This window comes from Pseudoliparis swirei, chromosome 2 (assembly GCF_029220125.1).
Source record: "Pseudoliparis swirei isolate HS2019 ecotype Mariana Trench chromosome 2, NWPU_hadal_v1, whole genome shotgun sequence".
Taxonomy (NCBI): Eukaryota; Metazoa; Chordata; class Actinopteri; order Perciformes; family Liparidae; genus Pseudoliparis; species Pseudoliparis swirei.
Genome location: NC_079389.1, coordinates 14,351,000 through 14,368,474, shown reverse-complemented (window position 1 = coordinate 14,368,474; position 17,475 = coordinate 14,351,000). Strand labels below are relative to the sequence as shown.

Here is a 17,475-nt window from a genome sequence, read left to right as displayed (position 1 = left end):
CGAGGCGTTCCAGTGGCACCTTGTGCGGAGGCTTTTCATAAAGACGCTTGTTTAAATCCTGGAACAATGAGCAGGGGCTGCATTTCAGGTCTGACATTGCAGTAAAATGCCATCACATTGCCCAAAGGGACAATCTTAACCCAACTGTGAAATCTGATTCTTGGAGAGCGAGGGGTGAAGGTTAGAAAGGAGGGAAGAGGGAAGGCACATTATTGTGGCCTGTAGGGCCTAAAGGGATGCCGATTGGTGAACATGTTGTCCTGACGTATTGTTATTAATGGAAAAGAGCAGAAATTACAGTTTAGGAGGGATATGACGTGAAGCAAACACATCCAAGAGAGATTGACGGTACGCTTTACATTTGGATATGCACCACATCAAACAATCACCTCGATAACAAAAACAAGCCTACAAATATGTTTCAAGCGGCAAGCACCAAGCAATATGATTTCCCCTCCAAGTCCTCAAGCGTGAGTTTATTCATCATCATAACTCTTGTTCTGTCACAAAACAACTAAATGTAGAATAAGGAAAATTAATAAAAAGGACACATAAATTAAGTAACCAGATGCGACAGTCCGGCTCTAATCACAGCTGCAGTTTAACCCCTGGCCCGCTGATTGCGATGCGGCTGCCAGTGCAGCTGGGAAACGCCGCCGGTCCGCGTCACAAGATGGATCGCAATCAACTGTACAAGGACATCTGGTTCTGGATGGTGGGAGAAGAGCAACGAAATAGTCTAGAAATCATTTTCGGAAAGAGCATAAAGCAAGGCTGTAGTTTGCCGTGATGTGCGATATGTGAAGGGGAACAAAATTGCACTTATGTCATCCAATTTGTGGCAATACTTCCATCTGTTGTGCCCCGAGTTTATTCTGGGAAAAGGAAAGTGACGGTTCATTGTCTTTATTTCAATCTCACAAATGACAGGCCAATACAGATGAAAGATGGGAGTTTGTGTCCAACTGGCAGCTTTCTTTAAGAGCCAGCATCTTTCTTTATCTTAAACTGTTTTCAGGCGTTAGTATTCATTAAGTAACTCCATAATATCTATTGTTACTTATTTTGTTACAGCAGTTTGTGTATCTAGTTTGTCCGATCGCACATTGGGCAGCTTGTATATTTGCAAATGTATCTATAGATCATAAACATGTGTTTCAGTTGACCTGACATCAGGCCTTCACACGGCTTGAAAAGAAGTTGCATTGGACCTTTAAGAAGGTATTTAGTTGTTGTTGTGCTATTGCATTCACAGTGAGTAGTCCTACCCGCGATAACCCAAAGCTCATATCAGAGAGTTGAGGATCAAACTGCTACCAAGTGAGCCGAGGTAATCTGTCTGGGACAGCAGGTGGTAGTCCACTGATATGCACAACGACGTTCCCAGATGCCTGCACGATCACGATACACACACACACACACACACACACACACACACACACACACACACACACACACACACACACACACACACACACGACATGTATATATACATGAAAATCACACAGACACAGTACAAATCCACTGAAAGAGTTCCAATCCTATAGGATTTTCAGCTTCAACACAAGAGCCATCACTCTGTGCACCGACACACTCCCCCCTGCAACCTCCTCAACCTCTCTACAGTGACCTTTTTCTTCTTCTTTTTGTCTCGATGTGCGCGCACACGCCGGCATCGGAGCTCTACGGCGTGAGAGACGGAGAGCCGAGAAGTGTTAACGCGACACGTAGAGACAGAAATGACATGCTGTTGGTTAGAGACGATCAATATCAGATCGGTCAAGTACGCAAAGGCGCGAAGTAACACAAGTGGCATTACGCATTGTTGATTATCTTCGCGCATGCGTACCTGCGTACCAGTTATGTGCACCCCTGGGTATAACACTTGAAGTGAATTGAAACGAAGCCCCACAGATGTCCTATCGGACACTATCTGTCTGGCTGATATGTACAGTATATCAATGAGAGGAAACTGACGGTTACGATATCACACTGTTTGTCATACCGTGTTGATGAAAACATATACACATAAAGACTGGAATAAAGAGGGAATATACAGAAAGTGTGCAAGTAAGGGGAGCATTTTAGTACAAAAAGCACAATACTGGATTCATATTGAATAGACTGGCCAGAAGATAGCAGCGTCCTTGTTGACAGTGCGTTTCACCTCAGTTCTCAAATGGCAAATAGTGGTAAAAATACTGCACCCCTCAGTTGGAAGCTGTACATTCTTAAGGAATACCTTCAGTTTTCAACACTGAAGGACAATACCATTTATCCTAAAAAGATCCTGACCACATCAACACTTGTGTACACTTCTGTGTCGGACATGATTAATTCAAGGCCATGGCAGAGTACAACTATCAGCTTGACGATTTGGTTTGCTCAGACGAAACATGTTTCAAGAGGGGGAAAAAGCTGATTAGGGGCTACTCATGCTGACAAAAACCATGAGATTGGTATTCTGCGATAGCTACACGAATTAGCTGGAGCATAAAACTGACAATGTTCACACTCCAAACCTAGAGCCAGTTTTACTAACATGACTTTTTTTTCTTCTCTGTATTGCAAGACTCGCTAAAGTCTCAACATACGCTACAGGGATGAATGTAAAGCAACATTAATGACAGAACGGATTAAAAACTCACCAGCACATGAGCCATCGATCTCCTCATGCGCAAAGCTGCAGACGCATCTTCCCAACGGGACCAACCAGTCTCCATCAGCTCCACAGAACAGTTTGGGTGTGTCTCTTTCTTCGGCGTGGTCAACACAAGCCCCCCTCACCTCCACCAATGAAGAAGAGTCCACACGAGGCACTGTGTCTGGAAATGAGGCCAGGTTCCTGAGCGTGAACGGACATTTCTTATAGTAAATCCGAACTGAAACCAAGGCAATGCAGGCACCGATGTCCTGAAACGCCAGGTAGAAGCCCTTTCTGGTCATGGGTCCCACCTCACGCACCTCCGTGTTGAGCTTAAGGATGCGATCGCCGAGATCCATCTGAGTGAAGCTTTCATCGGCAGCGATGGTGTCAATCTTGGTGTACTGCGGGGGCTTGAATTTGACACCGTGAGCATCGTCAGTCTCATGGTAGAAGAGATTGAAAGTCTCCTTGCAGGTACCAGACACCCAAGGGATGGAGTTGCAGTCACGCAGGGTGAAGCGAAGCTCCACGTAGATCTTCTGGGCAGCCTGCCGAGAGATCCAGTTGGAGCGAAGCCAGTTGTTCTGGTTGGGCTCCATCACATTGCAAACCTGGAAAGTATGGATAGGTCGGTTCTGCTCGTCCATCTCCGTGATGGCGTCCCACTAAATAGGAAATTAGAAGGGAGGGGGGGGGGGGGGTAGAAGATGAAAGAAGAGGGAAAGAGGGAAAAGCAAATAATAATAATGAATGAATCAATAGTAATTAAATGATAAGACCAAAAGTATTAAGTCCCTAGGGTGCTCTCAGCAGGAAAGCCTTCTCAATATAATAATAATATATGGCTAGAATGAAGAAAACTATGTTGTTTTTACGAGTTAGGTTTTAAATGTAAGTTGTGTCCTGATTGTGGCACTTAAAGACATGTCATGGGGTCATTGATGTCCAAAAGGTTCATCTCTTTTAAAATATGCCAATTTAATTTCAATCTGCCCCATCATCACAGGAAACTGCTGTTCGTTTCCAGCTTTCAACTGTAACCATGATTAAAAAGCTACTTTAATGTTGGCTGATACATTTTAACCAACCAAACTACGAAACTCCCCCAACCATATTTACATACTTCTGAAACCAAACTCTTTCCCTAAAAGGTTTTTTTTGTGTGTAACCTAACCAACTAACATTGTAGTTTCTGCTGTTCTAATATTTAATCCATTTAGTCAGAGTGTTGTTAACTTGAGTAGTTCGAGCCTCGGTGGCTGGGGACAGGATGCTAAACCATGCTGATTTCTGGTCATTTCCGTATACAGGTACATACTGCCATCATTCTTGAAATAACAACCCAACTAATTTTGGAATTGATTCCATTCCATTCACATTCATGTATTGGTTATGTACAACTTGAATCAACAACTTGTTTGCTGAATGAGCTCATTTAAAAAAAGAAAATTACTTTTGAAATACAGTGGCATGTAGGTCCAGTGAAACTCAGTTTGAAAGTTTGAATCTTATCACGTCAGACAGTTAGTTGTCGAGACATTTGGACCAAAATGATGAACTGAATATATTATCCTCAACACCGGCAGAAAAGAAGAAGAAAAAACCCACGAAGAAACCATTAAATGTGTTATGCTCCTATTTCGTTTAAGGTATGTTTCCTCTTGCTGTCCGACTCCAGCTGCCAGTCATCAGCTCTGCACCTCCCAGGTCACAGCTGGGCAGGGTCATGAGGTCACCTGTCCCCATGCTGACAGGAAAGGAGTTAATGGGGGCTTTTAGCCCCCTGGTCCCGCAAGGCTCTCTGGTTTTATTAGAGTGGGGACTGGCTACATGGGTGACCCCAAAACCATCCAACCCCGACCTCCAAGAATCAAATTACTTGCCTGGGAAAAGGGGCTTTCAAATCACTTTGCTTACAATGCAGCACTGGACCCTCCACAAGCTGCTGCGTCTGCCTTTGTGTGTGTCTGGCATTATTTTTAGACTGATATCCAAACCAATTAATGTAATTTTTATAGGATGACGGTATCATTTCAAACTAATACTTCTCCCACTATTACTTCAGCCACATTTGTAGACGGACTACTGTCTCCTGGCAAGTAACACTATAATCAACACGTTTTCACGAGACAAGCATGAGATGCAAGTGGGAGGTGAGGTGAGGAAGTCCAACAATGAAGCTATTAATTTCCAAACAACCAACACACTCACAGAACAATCATTTAGTGTTTAAAAGTAAACAGACGACAACAAACACACAAGTTATGTCCCCATTCTCCGGTTTGAGAGAGGAGATCGCCGTTCTAATTAATGACTGGAAAACAACTTCTTTATAGGCAAACACAGTCCAGAGAGTTGCAATAGAGCTGCTGGTTAATTTACCAGGACTTTTTGCCTGATAAACTAGTGCATTTAATAAGCTATTTAGCACTTAGCTAAATATTACCTGTGGATGAGCGTCATAATTAAAGCCAAATGTTTGCTTTCACATACTCATTATCCTTTTTAATAACATGTTCTAATTCAATCATCCAAGGAAAACACTTTAATCTGCTCTTCCCTCAAGGTGTAATTGTAGAGTTACTGTCAATCAAATATATTTTTATTAGATGTGATATTGCCCATTACACGTGAGGCTATGCTCAATGGATTCTGTTGGGCATACCAAAGAACTGCAGTAAATGAAGGTAAAGTGAGTTTATTCTGTGATAAAAAACCAAAAATAATTTTCTAAAGATTCGCCTCTTAACTTTGCAGCAAAGAAGGAACAGTATCACAGACTGTCCATCCATTGTGTCCAGCTTTCCACAATAATAGCAATTAAACAGTGAGTGATGAATATTTAAAATGTATTAAAGAAATTGTTAAATGTATTCATATTCAGATACAATTTATTGAACCCTAATTACATATCTACCTTCATAATTGCCTTGTTGCACTGTACATACTATATGTCTGACTTGAGGAATAGTTCAGCATTATGGGAGATATATGTACTCATTTTTACAGACAGTTTAGTGATTTAATTAAAACTTTTTCCTTTAAAAATGAAGCTACGGCAAGCTACGCTTGGACAAATATTTCGGGGTTGTACCAGGGTCTAAAGAAATCCACAAAAAAAAGATCCTGACGGAAGGATTTTCAATACCGCGGCTCTTCTATGATGCTGTTTTGATGTAATATATTGTAGACAGAGCACAGTCCATCCACCAGAGGTCGGCCTCTAAGGTGTAACAGGTGTTTGTTTTTTTACCCGAAACTGATTTTTGGGGGGTTTCTGTTGTTTTATTACACAGATGCTCTGCTTGTTCTGACCCTGGAACTTGCACAAGTGTTTAAACATGCAAATTCAATCCACCCTTTATGGGTTTTCAATCAGATTTGACCACCTAGTCCGCTGTTGACCTGCAGAGGTGTCAGTGGGAGGAAAGATGCAGCAGCAAAGCTTCCCTTCAACAACAGCAGGCTCGGAACTTTAGAAAAGAAACTGAACAAGTTTAGATAATACAGAACGATACCGTGTCTTGAAGATGTTTGACATTTCAACATTGGAGACATAACTTGGGAATCAAGTCATTATTAAAATGTAAGAAAAAGAGTATAAGCTTGTCTGTTGAACAGACAAACAAGAGATTGGTGATAAAGATATTTAGACAAGAGGTATTGTGCAACTGTATCAATGGCTTCAAGCTCGAAGAGATGAACGGACAACACTTTGTATTTAATAAGCCAGAAGATCAATCTATTGCAAATTATGTATGTCATGTGTTGCCGTAGAGAGAGAGGACCCAAATGCCGACATAACTTCCAAACCACAAAACAAGACAGAAACTCCGGGTCATGACAGTAATACACAGGCAAGGTGAAGGTACTGTCATGAGTCCTTGTGTCGTCTGTCTCCCTGTGATTGTCTGCCCTGGTCCTGATTGTTTCCTTCTGTGTGATTGCTGGCCCCGCCCTCATTGTGTCCACCTGTGTCTCGTTCCCCGTTGTCCAATCACCTCCGCCTGCCTGTGTATTTAAACCCTGTTTGTATCATTCCCCAGTGTGGCTTCATACTGTTTGGATCGTGTGTGTGGGGGTGCCTGTGTTACCTGTCTAGGTGGAATTCAGAATTAAATATTGGTTTGGAAGTAATGTTGGCATTTGGGTCCTCTCTCTCCACGGCAACACATGACAATGTATTTGTCAGAATTTAAGTAATATAATACATGTTTTCAGTTTCTGCCAATTATATAAAATTTGGTTTATGATGCTTGACAGACATAAAAGTGCCGAGTGGTGTCAAGTGTCTGAATTAAACGTTATGTTCTTTTAATGGTTGCTTAAGGGCAACCGAGCAATCCATGGAGCCCCAGTCTATCACCTATCAGTAGTGACCGCTACAGAACTGAACACGACTTTCCTAGGACTGTGTTTGTGGACACGGAGCAACGTCAGACAGCTTTGAGCCTTCCCAGGACAATTTATAATGTATCAAGGCTGCTTTCTGTACTTAAGGAATCAGCATTCTAATATCTTGATTACGACTGAAAACATTCCTCTTAATGGAGTACATTCTTTAGTAACAGAGTAGTGTGAGAAAGTTGTGTGAAACAGAGAGAGAGAAAATAGAAAGCAGGAGATAAAGAAAACGATGGGAATAAAACGAGTTAAGCATGCATGGAGGGATGCTCCAGAGTGTTTCATCAGGAGATACAAGAGAATTACTAAAGTTAGGAGGCAATTAAATGAGCTCAAACGACACTGGAGATAGACTCTGGCCAGAGACGGAGAGGTAGAGGCAGAGATATTGTTGTGGTTGCTCCCTAAGGGTGAAAACAATCCACGGTGATAGGAACATATTGCTCCTCGAATCCCCAAATAAACACCATTCAAAAGTGATCTAAAAGCCTTCAAGACATCCTCATCCTGTCAGCTCGCTGATAATGTCAAGCAGCTATGTGGTGTCAGCACTTTAAAATGAGTCACTCTGCTGCTTCACATTTACAAGAGCAAGACACTGAGTTCGTCTTACAAGCAATGAAATGGATTTCCTCTTAATTGACTTCAAAATATGATGCGACAGCATCACACCTTTGGGCCAACGCCTGAAGTCCCTTTGAAATCACCAACCTGATGGGACCATAGACAATTTATTGTGTGTCACGCTGCTGATGTGTTATCTGAATAAGAACTTATTTTTCAAAGAAGAAAACTTAAAGTGAACCCCTCTCAATAACCTGCCATCGAGCCAGCACATGTATAATTGAAAAACGGTCAAATGTGTCTGATTGATTGCAGCCTGAGACCAAAGCCCTCAGAGCCCATCACTCCCGCACATGAAAGAGATTCAGACGTTTTACTGGCCACTCGCCCGGAGATGAGCTCTTTTTATTTAAACTGTAAAACTTGGAGCCCTACGGAGAACAGCACTTTTTAATGGAAATTCAACATTTAGTGATTCCATGTGTTCCATGTGTTATGACCTACTAATACATAATTACTTAATAAGTAGGCCTATTACTAAAATAAACCAGTGGGACAGACACACACACAAACACACACAGACAACACATATATACACACACACACACACACACAGTTACTGTGTAAAGGAGCAAGTATCCATCGGACATTCAAATGTTTTATTGATAACATGATTACGAACTAAAATCACTTCACTGATACACATTCAACCATGTACAATTGTGTTGTAATATGTCAATGAATGGCAATAAACAGGTATTGACAGTCAAAAGTATGTAAATGGTTCGACATAAAAATATATGAGCTGTCTATGTGCCCGAATAATAATATAAAAATATAGTAGAAATAATATACAGTTCACCTTTTTATCTAGAGGCTGTATTTTAGCAGGCCCCACCGCAGTTTTGGGGAGGAATTACAAATGTCCTATGGGGAAACAAGGACACTGCATATTGTATATTGTTGGTGTGAAAGATGAATCAAATCAAATCACAGGTGTTCATTTGTTCCACAGGAGACTTGATCTGTAGAAATATTTATAATAAAATGTTTCTTTTGTCATCACCGGTGATTGCCGGATGCTGCAGAGTGTCCTGCAGCCTCACCGCTCTTCTTAGAACAACACATGCTCTTTCCTGCTGCGACTATACACACACACACACACACACACTGTGTCATGGACTTGGGAGCAGGTGTGTTCTGGTCTCTGGAGGCTTCCTCTCTCAATTAAAGCAAAGATAGACATTTTCTTTCTTCAGATCATTGTCCATCTTTATTGTTTCTCTTTTTGTCTTTCTTCCCCTCCATCGGACAATATTTCTCCACAAAACATCGGAGAGCAATTACTTTTGCCATCTTTGTCACAGTTTGACACTGAGTGGGCGTAAAATATAAAACCCTGCTGTTCATCAATGTGAGGACAAACTAATTAACTTTAAAACAATGAGAATTACTCCCTCTGCTGGACTTACCCCTGTTGGGTCATTTATCTCTCATGTCCTTTTTTCCATTAACTTCCCAGCCGGCTGATTACATTATAACAATATATCACATTAAAGTTTGGCTGGGAAAAGATACCAATTAGTCACATTTGGCACCAACAACATGCCACCACGCCTTGTCAAAGTCTAAATACACATTTAATCCCATTGATGGTATGTCAATGCTTCTGTTTCTAAAAACAACGAAGACATGATACACTTAATAATACTCTGGCAGAAAAGGATAACTGAATCTGAATTAACATTCATTCTTATTTCAACAGGAAGTATTGCAAAATGTTTTTAGGTAACTTGTTATTTCTCCATACCTAGAGTGCATTCTTCACCACCAGTAATTAAAAGCATTTCTACCAAAGTAAAACAAACAAACATGTTTTCTCTCTTTTCTCTGTTGCATCATTCTTTATTATTGTTTCCCTCTGATTCTTTCTTTTTCTCTATCAAAACTATTTCTCCATTATTCCTCCATCTTCATCTATTGTGTCCCTTTCTATCCCCATGTTTTTCTGTTTGTCTAATAGTCGATGCCCTCTCTATCTCTGTCTTTACCTCTACACTTTGTCACAAGCATGCATCTTGCTGAACTGTGTGAGGGTGTGTGTGTGTGTGTGTGTGTGTGCATTTGCGATGCCACTGACACTGGGATTGAGAGATTTTTATTTAATCCCAGAGCCTCCCTCAGTGATGGATGAAATACCTCTGGCCTCCACCTCACACAATAGAAATGAGGGAGAAGGATGAAGAGTCCTTGCTCACTAGGGAACTTGATGTCAGCTCTTTGACTTTATGAGAAAAGAACAAACAATACAAAGAAAGTACAACAACTAAAACAAAGTGGGAAAAAGTAAGGAAAAAAGGTGAAAATGCTCAATTAAACTTGTGAATATTAAGGATCACTGCTAACTCTGATTGTTAGAGAGAGCGAATAAAATCCCCGGGCACCCAAACCACCCCTTCACCACCCATTTCATGTGGTTTAGTTTCAGAGACGATCAGAAACATTTATACATTCAAAACCACTTCATGACCTCCAGACTAACACACGCACCATATCAAATATAATAAAATGTATTTTACAATAAAACATACTCTCAAGTATATCAAGTTGAAAATGACAAATATGATATATGTACAAGCTTAATTTAAATCATTCCATTTTACCCAAACATCTATGCTCTTGTGTGTGCATTTTATAATAGTTTATGTCTAAAGAGAGCTCATCACGGACAAGTGGGGCTTAACTCATTGTGTCTAACAGTTGCGACAACACAATCAATACTTTGATTGGAGAATTATGGAAATAGATTTCCACTGTGTACTTTCAGACTTCCAATTCAATAAGTAAAGGCGTGCCACTGAGGAATATTAATATCATTTGACACTGGAAACTGCATAACAATATTGAACATGTCAGAAAATCCTTTACATTTGCACCATAACAAAAGGAATGAACGCCATGCGACAGCCTGTGGGTAGACCTCCTCGTGAGTACAGAGCCAGTAACCTCAACACTTACTTTCAATCCTTACTTTGTAATCAGTTGTCTCCCTTTTCTTTGTATGTCTCTTAATTGTGTAGTGGACAGTGTGTTAGGTTTATGTAAAATTATTAAGAACAATATATTGTCAACTTTGAAACACTTTCCTTTGACGTTAGATCAACCCATTAGGTTGGCTTTATATATATATATATATATATTTTTAATGGTTTATTTAATAAGGGACAGTGCACATTGATAAAAACTTTGCAGTAAATGTGCCAGAGTTAGCCAAGAGGCTATTTTTCATCTGTAGTCCCAATGTTGCTGATGTTAAGAACAAACCTAAAAACATAAGATTACAAATACAATCTACAGATAAAGCAAATAAAATAAGGGAGAACAATGTTAAAATGGACAGAATAAAAACATAATGTCAGAGATACAACGTAAAAGCTTACAGACTAAATGTGACATATAACTGCAAACAGGTGAACGACAAGAGAAGACCAGCAAGTCAAGACATACAGAGACCGGACAACAGACAGACAACAACTGACAGACAGAAAAAATGAAAGTCCAACCTGGGCAGATGGAGGAGGGAGGAGCCGTTACAGTCTAGTGCTGACAGAGCTGGGTAGTAATGTACCATTTCTTTGTTTCTGCTTTAAAAGATTATTATTAATATTCTAAGGTATGGATGATCAAGTACACTTGCTGTATTCTATTTAATGGATATATAAGGAGAATTACTAATGAGTGCAATCTATAATTCTGAAGCTTTGCAGGTGGGAACATATAAATGTCAAATTCTGAAAGGAGCTGGTTGCAAATATTAGACGTCTGATATTTCAGTAAATTATGGCTATAATCGTTATCATTCAGACCCAGACCTGTATGCCAGATGGAGCACAGTGTTACTCCAGACAGCACACTGAAGTTGGACTTGCTAGAGCTGACTGGCATCATCTGTTTCATGCATGCATCACAATCACTGGTTCTTTCTCAGCTGTGTATGCGATCAGCTGATTGTTAATGTTCATATTCACGGATATACTCTGTTGTCATTATGCAACGCAGGGTTGCACAATGTGAAGCCCATTTGCTACACAAGTAAAACACAATAAAACAAAACAAAACAAACAATAATAGTAGGGGCAGATAATATGGCTTGCATCTTAAATTATTAAAACTGGATATCAGGGAAAACATGATGTACAAGCACAAAGCATCACCGATGGAGACAAAATGCGCCTCCTCTTGTTTGCACCCTTCAAATGCAGCTTGATCCAGGATGCCAGAATGCAGCAGCTCACAGGTAAGATAGTGGGAACAACAGTCAAAAGGTTGCAAAGTCCATAGGAGCTATTGGTCGGCAGCGTCTAGGTGCCGCCCGTTGCCATATTACTTCAGAAATCTAACTTTAGGACCATTTGCTACAAATGGTCAATTCAAAGATGCATTTTTATTAAGTCCTTCTCAGATATCTGTTCGTTTGTCACTGCTCTTAAGGGACTGATTCTTCAATTTAAAACAAGTACATTAAGATGTAAACCACATCACTCTTTACACACACACACACACGCACGCACACACACACATACACAAACGCACACACACACACATGCACACACACACTATCCCACTGCCTGTCGCCAGCACATCCCCAAATCAATAGGAGAAGTGAACAGTGGTGAGCAAATGAAATCCAAAAGTCCTGTGCTTCACTCATTCCTGCATCCATCACAGTGGATGGGTGGCCAGCAGGGTGGAGCCAGAGCACCCGCATCCATTTGTCATCCCGCTGGTGTGCTCACAAAGTGACACCCTGTTGGCGATGGCCTCAGTCATCATCCTAAGAGAGCTGAGGGCACTGAAGATAGTGATCGACCTGAGTTGACATTTTAAAGACTGATTATGTTGGACTGATGTTTGCTTGGAGCTGATAACCACTATCTTTGTGCGTGGAGCATCTTTTAGAGTGATTAGACACCCAAACGATACAGATTAAGTGGTTCCTCTAGAGTTGTATTCTGGCCATAGTGTAAACACCTCGGATAATTTATGACAAACCAGTGAGCAAAACTCTTAAAATGAAAGTGTTCCCTTGAGGCATTTGATTGCAGGTTTAACTGTTGAGTAAATTCCTCCCACTGGAATAATTTCTTTGGTCAGACATCGACCCCATAATAATTTACCCATACACCTCTATCATTAACAGCAATGAGCACAGCCTGTTCCATCTATTGCCAATACAAGGGCCAACCTTGGCTCTCGATTTTAACACAGACCAAACATTACGAGGCGCTGATCTGACACATAATAGACCAACGCAAATAACAACAACAACAAAGCAAATAGCTCCCATCTGAAAGTATGAAGCGGGTAATGCCACATTGTGCCTTCTTTGCTGAGTTGCTTTTTCACAATACATTGTAAAAACGTTGGTGACGTATTGACTTTGACTTGTAGCACCAACAGAAGGTTGACATTATAGTTTGAAGTGAAATGTCTATTGCATGTATTGCCGAGACTTTTTTGGGAGACACATTCATGTCTCCTTCAGGATGACCTTTGCATAATGCCCTCACTTTTCATCTAGCGCCGTCATCGGCTTAAAGTGATCTGTGTCTGACACTTTGTTTAATGACCACATAGCTGCAATGAATGAATGGCATTCCTATCAGCTTCTGATATATTGTTTGTGTCATGTTTGTGTCTTATCAGCATGAAATACATTTTACAAGTAGATATATGGTTGTAGTTATAGGAATTTGTATTTATAACAGGAGTATAATGCTCGACTTAGAGTCAGGTAAGAGTGCTGTTCTGCAGTGAGCTGTAATGTTTCAATTAAAATGTCTTTGTGGGACAGTTTTCTTTGAGTGAATTCAACCCTGTGGCTAACAAAAGCACTGAATCCCTTGATGTTTGCACATGAAACCGGTCAGATCGTAAATCACAATGAGAATACAGTATCTTCACTGTTGGAAAACTATAATTCATTAGCAGCGTCCAAACCCACATGCCTGTACGCGCCTATCCACCTGCAGGATTAATAAAGTATATATCTATCTATCTATCTAGGATTAACACTGGATAAGGGCATGAACCTTTTCTCTTTTGAACCTCTTCTCTATCTCATTTGCCTAAACGGTGATATGTCACTCCCCTCCAGACACGTTGACTCTGTCTCATCTGAACTTACACAGACCGGAGACCTTTTCTTTTTTGTATCCCTCCACCGGCTCAGGCAAACTGTGCGTGGGAAAAACGAGGGGGAAAAGGCTTGTTGTTTTGCATATCTATTTTTGACAAAGAAGCGGGCGGGCAGTCTGGAATGTCAATGTTTGGCTCAGCAGCGTCTGACTGATGTGAGATCACAGTGACGGCTGCACGCAGCGGTACACACACACACACACAGACTAAAGCCAGTGGGGGAGGAAGCCGGGTGCAACCAGAGACAGTTTAGATAAGACCAGGTCGCCCAGGTAGAGGGGAGCACGCTGCACAGACACACACAAACAGACCCAGAACATGGATTCAGTGTCGAGTTATATTTGTTTGATACTCTAAACCAATAGTTAGCTCTCAAACCGAGTTCTTTGTTATGCTTGATATTGTGAGTCTTTAATTCATGAGAAGACTCTCTTATAATCTCAATAATCTCTACATTTAACCTATTCAGTCTGGAAAGCTAAGACTTTTTCTGATCTGTGGTCACGATTCAAAAGCAGGGGTCTAACTGGTATCAACTTTAGCCAAAAACTGGAGTCAATGATAAGAATACAACTGACATTTTAAACTGTAGGTCAGCACTATCTCATTCGTTTTTCCCTGCGACTCAATTCACTTCAATTCAAATCTGCTTTTTTGTTCTGACATGGTGAAACTAAGTGTTCAAGTTCAAGGCAGCAGCAGTATGATGAGGAGATAAGTTATGCTTCACCAGAATAAGGGAAATAACTGCTCATTAAGGAGTAACACTATAAACATCAGTTGTATTCTAACGTTTAATTTAGTTAATTAAATTGCCATCTCTCTGCAGACATACAGGATGCAACACACAAATACATCGGCAACACATTGCCTCTTGAGAGAGGGTTGAGACAGAGAGGTGGTGAGAAAGAAGAAAACGGCAGAAAGATATCAAGAGGATGGGGGAAGATGGAAGATGAAGAGCACTGGAGGCACAAGACATTAAGACAGAGTGGACAAGAGGTAAAGAGAACCTGGTGCATGCAGAGCTGTTTGTAACAATGTGAGAGGTGTGTGTGTGTGTTGAAACACTTCTGTAAGCTTGAGGGCCAAAGCTTCTCTCGTAACAATAGAAAAGATAAGGGCAACACAAATTGGAGGACAGTTTTCAAGGGATGCTTCAGGATAGAGATGTAAGGTTAAGATGAGATTTAAGATGACTGTCGACTTGGGTTGGTGGGATGAAGCACATGATAATACACAGCCTGCGAAACCTGACATTGAATTATCTGCAAAACTACATAAAATGGGGAGAAAAAACTAGGGCTGTGAAACGATTAACATTTTTAATCGGGTTAATCACAGGTTTTTGTGGATTAATCATGATTAATCACATATTACCGATATTCTCGGTATATTTTGTGAGAACATAGAGATTTATGACAAAAGACGGATATATACATTTATACATTCTTCTATACAATGGTGCTGCAACTCAGCAGTTATTTAGCAGTTTTCTTCCATATGGAACATTAATACATCTTCATCCTAAACAGAATGTTTAACCCTCCTGTTACCTTTCGGGTCAATTTGACCCCATTCAATGTTTAATGTCGGTGTTCTTTGGGGTCAATTTGACCCCAGGCTGTTTTTCACTGTGTCAAACATATAAGAAATATCAACTTTTTAATTTATTTAAAGGGCTATTTAGGTAGTCAACAAACAAACATAAAGTACCTCACACTTAAACTTGGGAAGCAATATTAATTCTAATAATTTTCTGGAGGTTTTAATTGCTGGGGTCAAATTGACCCGAGGGTAAAATATGTTAGTAAATGTAAAGGTAACAGGAGGGTTAAACAGAACATTTTCTCTTGTTTGTCAACCATTAACTCCACCATGACACAATCTAAAGGCCTCTAGTCTTCCTCTAGCAGCTGCTGAGGCAAACTGACTGTGTGGGTTTTCTTCATGAACTGGGCCGTGATGAAAGGGATGGCGGGGACACCGCTGCAAAGCTGAAACCTCACCGGCCCGGACACGGACAGGTGGACAGATTGACAAGTGACTTTTTTTTTGCTCGGTCCCGATGCGCGCACGGAGCTCTGTGGCGCGCGAGACGGAGATTGATAAGTGTTAACGCAACGCGAAGAGACAGAAATGACATGCTGCTGTGGAGATACGATCAACAACAGACGTTTAGTTTAATAAAAGAACAAAGACGTGCTCTGGAGAACATGTCAGGGGGCGGGCCAATCTTTTTAATATCATGCGATCTACCAACACTACGCCGCGATCGACTGGCAGGTCGCGATCGACGTGTTGAGACCCCTGATCTACAGGAAGTAAAAGTCGTAACAAGGTTTCCGGAGGTGAACCTGTGGAAGGATCATTACCGATGAACAGCACGACCGTCTGCATGAGAGCGGACATAGTTCAGATTGAAGTGGTGTATTGGAAGCTCATTTTGCAAGTGATTTTTTTTCGTCCCGACGACCAACAACAGACGGATTGGAAGCTCATTCTGCGCATGCGTTAAATGCGTTAAAAATAAATAACTAGTTAAACCTGTAATTGAATTAACTGAGTTAACGCGTTATTTTTCACAGCACTAGAAAAAACACAACAAATAACTCTAGGCTTGCAAAGCCATTCACTGTCCAAAGAAAGGTGCAACATATATAATGGATTACTCTTACTCTGAGTCCGCTGCTATTTTATCAATGATAATGCCGTCCATTAATCGTCTTGTCTTTTTGAAAGATGCAGACAGATAGACTAGAAAAGGTTTATTGAATATATTTTCCTGACACGTGACCTTTCCCTGCTGTGAAAATAATGAGTATCCTCTTCTGAAAAAAAGCTAGAGATGGAGATCACTGACATTGCGAAATATAAGGAGAAGTTGTATTGACATCTCAGAGTGCATGTAAAGGTTAGCCCAAATGTCCACGAGGACTCTTTGCTACTTCCAGGATTAAGAACATAATTTTTTTTGTTCGCCCTCTGGGTCTTGAGTTAGTGTGTTGCTGTCTCTCCACCCACATCTGCCTGTCTGTCTGGTGACAGCAGGAGACATCTTGCCTTAGCAAAGCCATCTGACTCCAGTCTGTCCAACACTTAAACAAGCTTGACTGGAAACGAGTGCAGACAAAACGGGATTGTCTGGCCTGCTCGATCAATTAGGATCGAGGGAGCAGCACAGAGAAAGGTAGAGAGAGCATGCGGTGGGGCGCGGCTTTCAGCATCCTCAGAATTTGGATAAAATGTTAAGTGCATCTAATAGAGCGTGCCAGACAAAGCATTAATCTCAGATGAAACCAAATCCCACTTAGGGAAACCATCATCTGACCCCAAACGGCCCTACACACCTTCCCAAGTAGGAGCCAAGCTCTAGACTGAAGTTCGACTTGAGAGCTGAGAAGAAAAATAAGATATTTCACTTTAAATTCTTCTCTACTTGTGAAAGAGACAAAGACGATACACTGTGGAGCTCCAGGGGAGGAATCTTAGCTAAGTGACCACGTCTCTCTTTTCTTCCCTTTCTCCCCAGATATGTTGTTTACAAGTGTGTTTCGGAAGCCTTAGAGACAAATGATATTGGATGCGGGGACTTCGCCATCATTGAGGGTTTAGTAAATTGAAACCAATGCTGGAAGGGAGAGTAAAGGAGGGAGAAAGGG

At 41.0% G+C, this 17,475-nt stretch overlaps 1 protein-coding gene across 2 annotated transcripts in view; it reads right to left on the bottom strand.

Annotated features, from left to right (window-relative positions):
- LOC130204506 (ephrin type-A receptor 6-like) overlaps window positions 1-17,475 on the bottom strand; it is a 148,517-nt gene that overhangs the window by 106,936 nt on the left and 24,106 nt on the right. For both annotated transcript variants that reach the window (XM_056431292.1, XM_056431282.1), the window contains one exon: window positions 2,649-3,312. In XM_056431292.1, coding sequence (XP_056287267.1) covers window positions 2,649-3,294 — 646 coding nt within the window. In that variant the 5' untranslated portion in view covers window positions 3,295-3,312. The remainder of the gene's footprint in view (window positions 1-2,648; window positions 3,313-17,475) is intronic.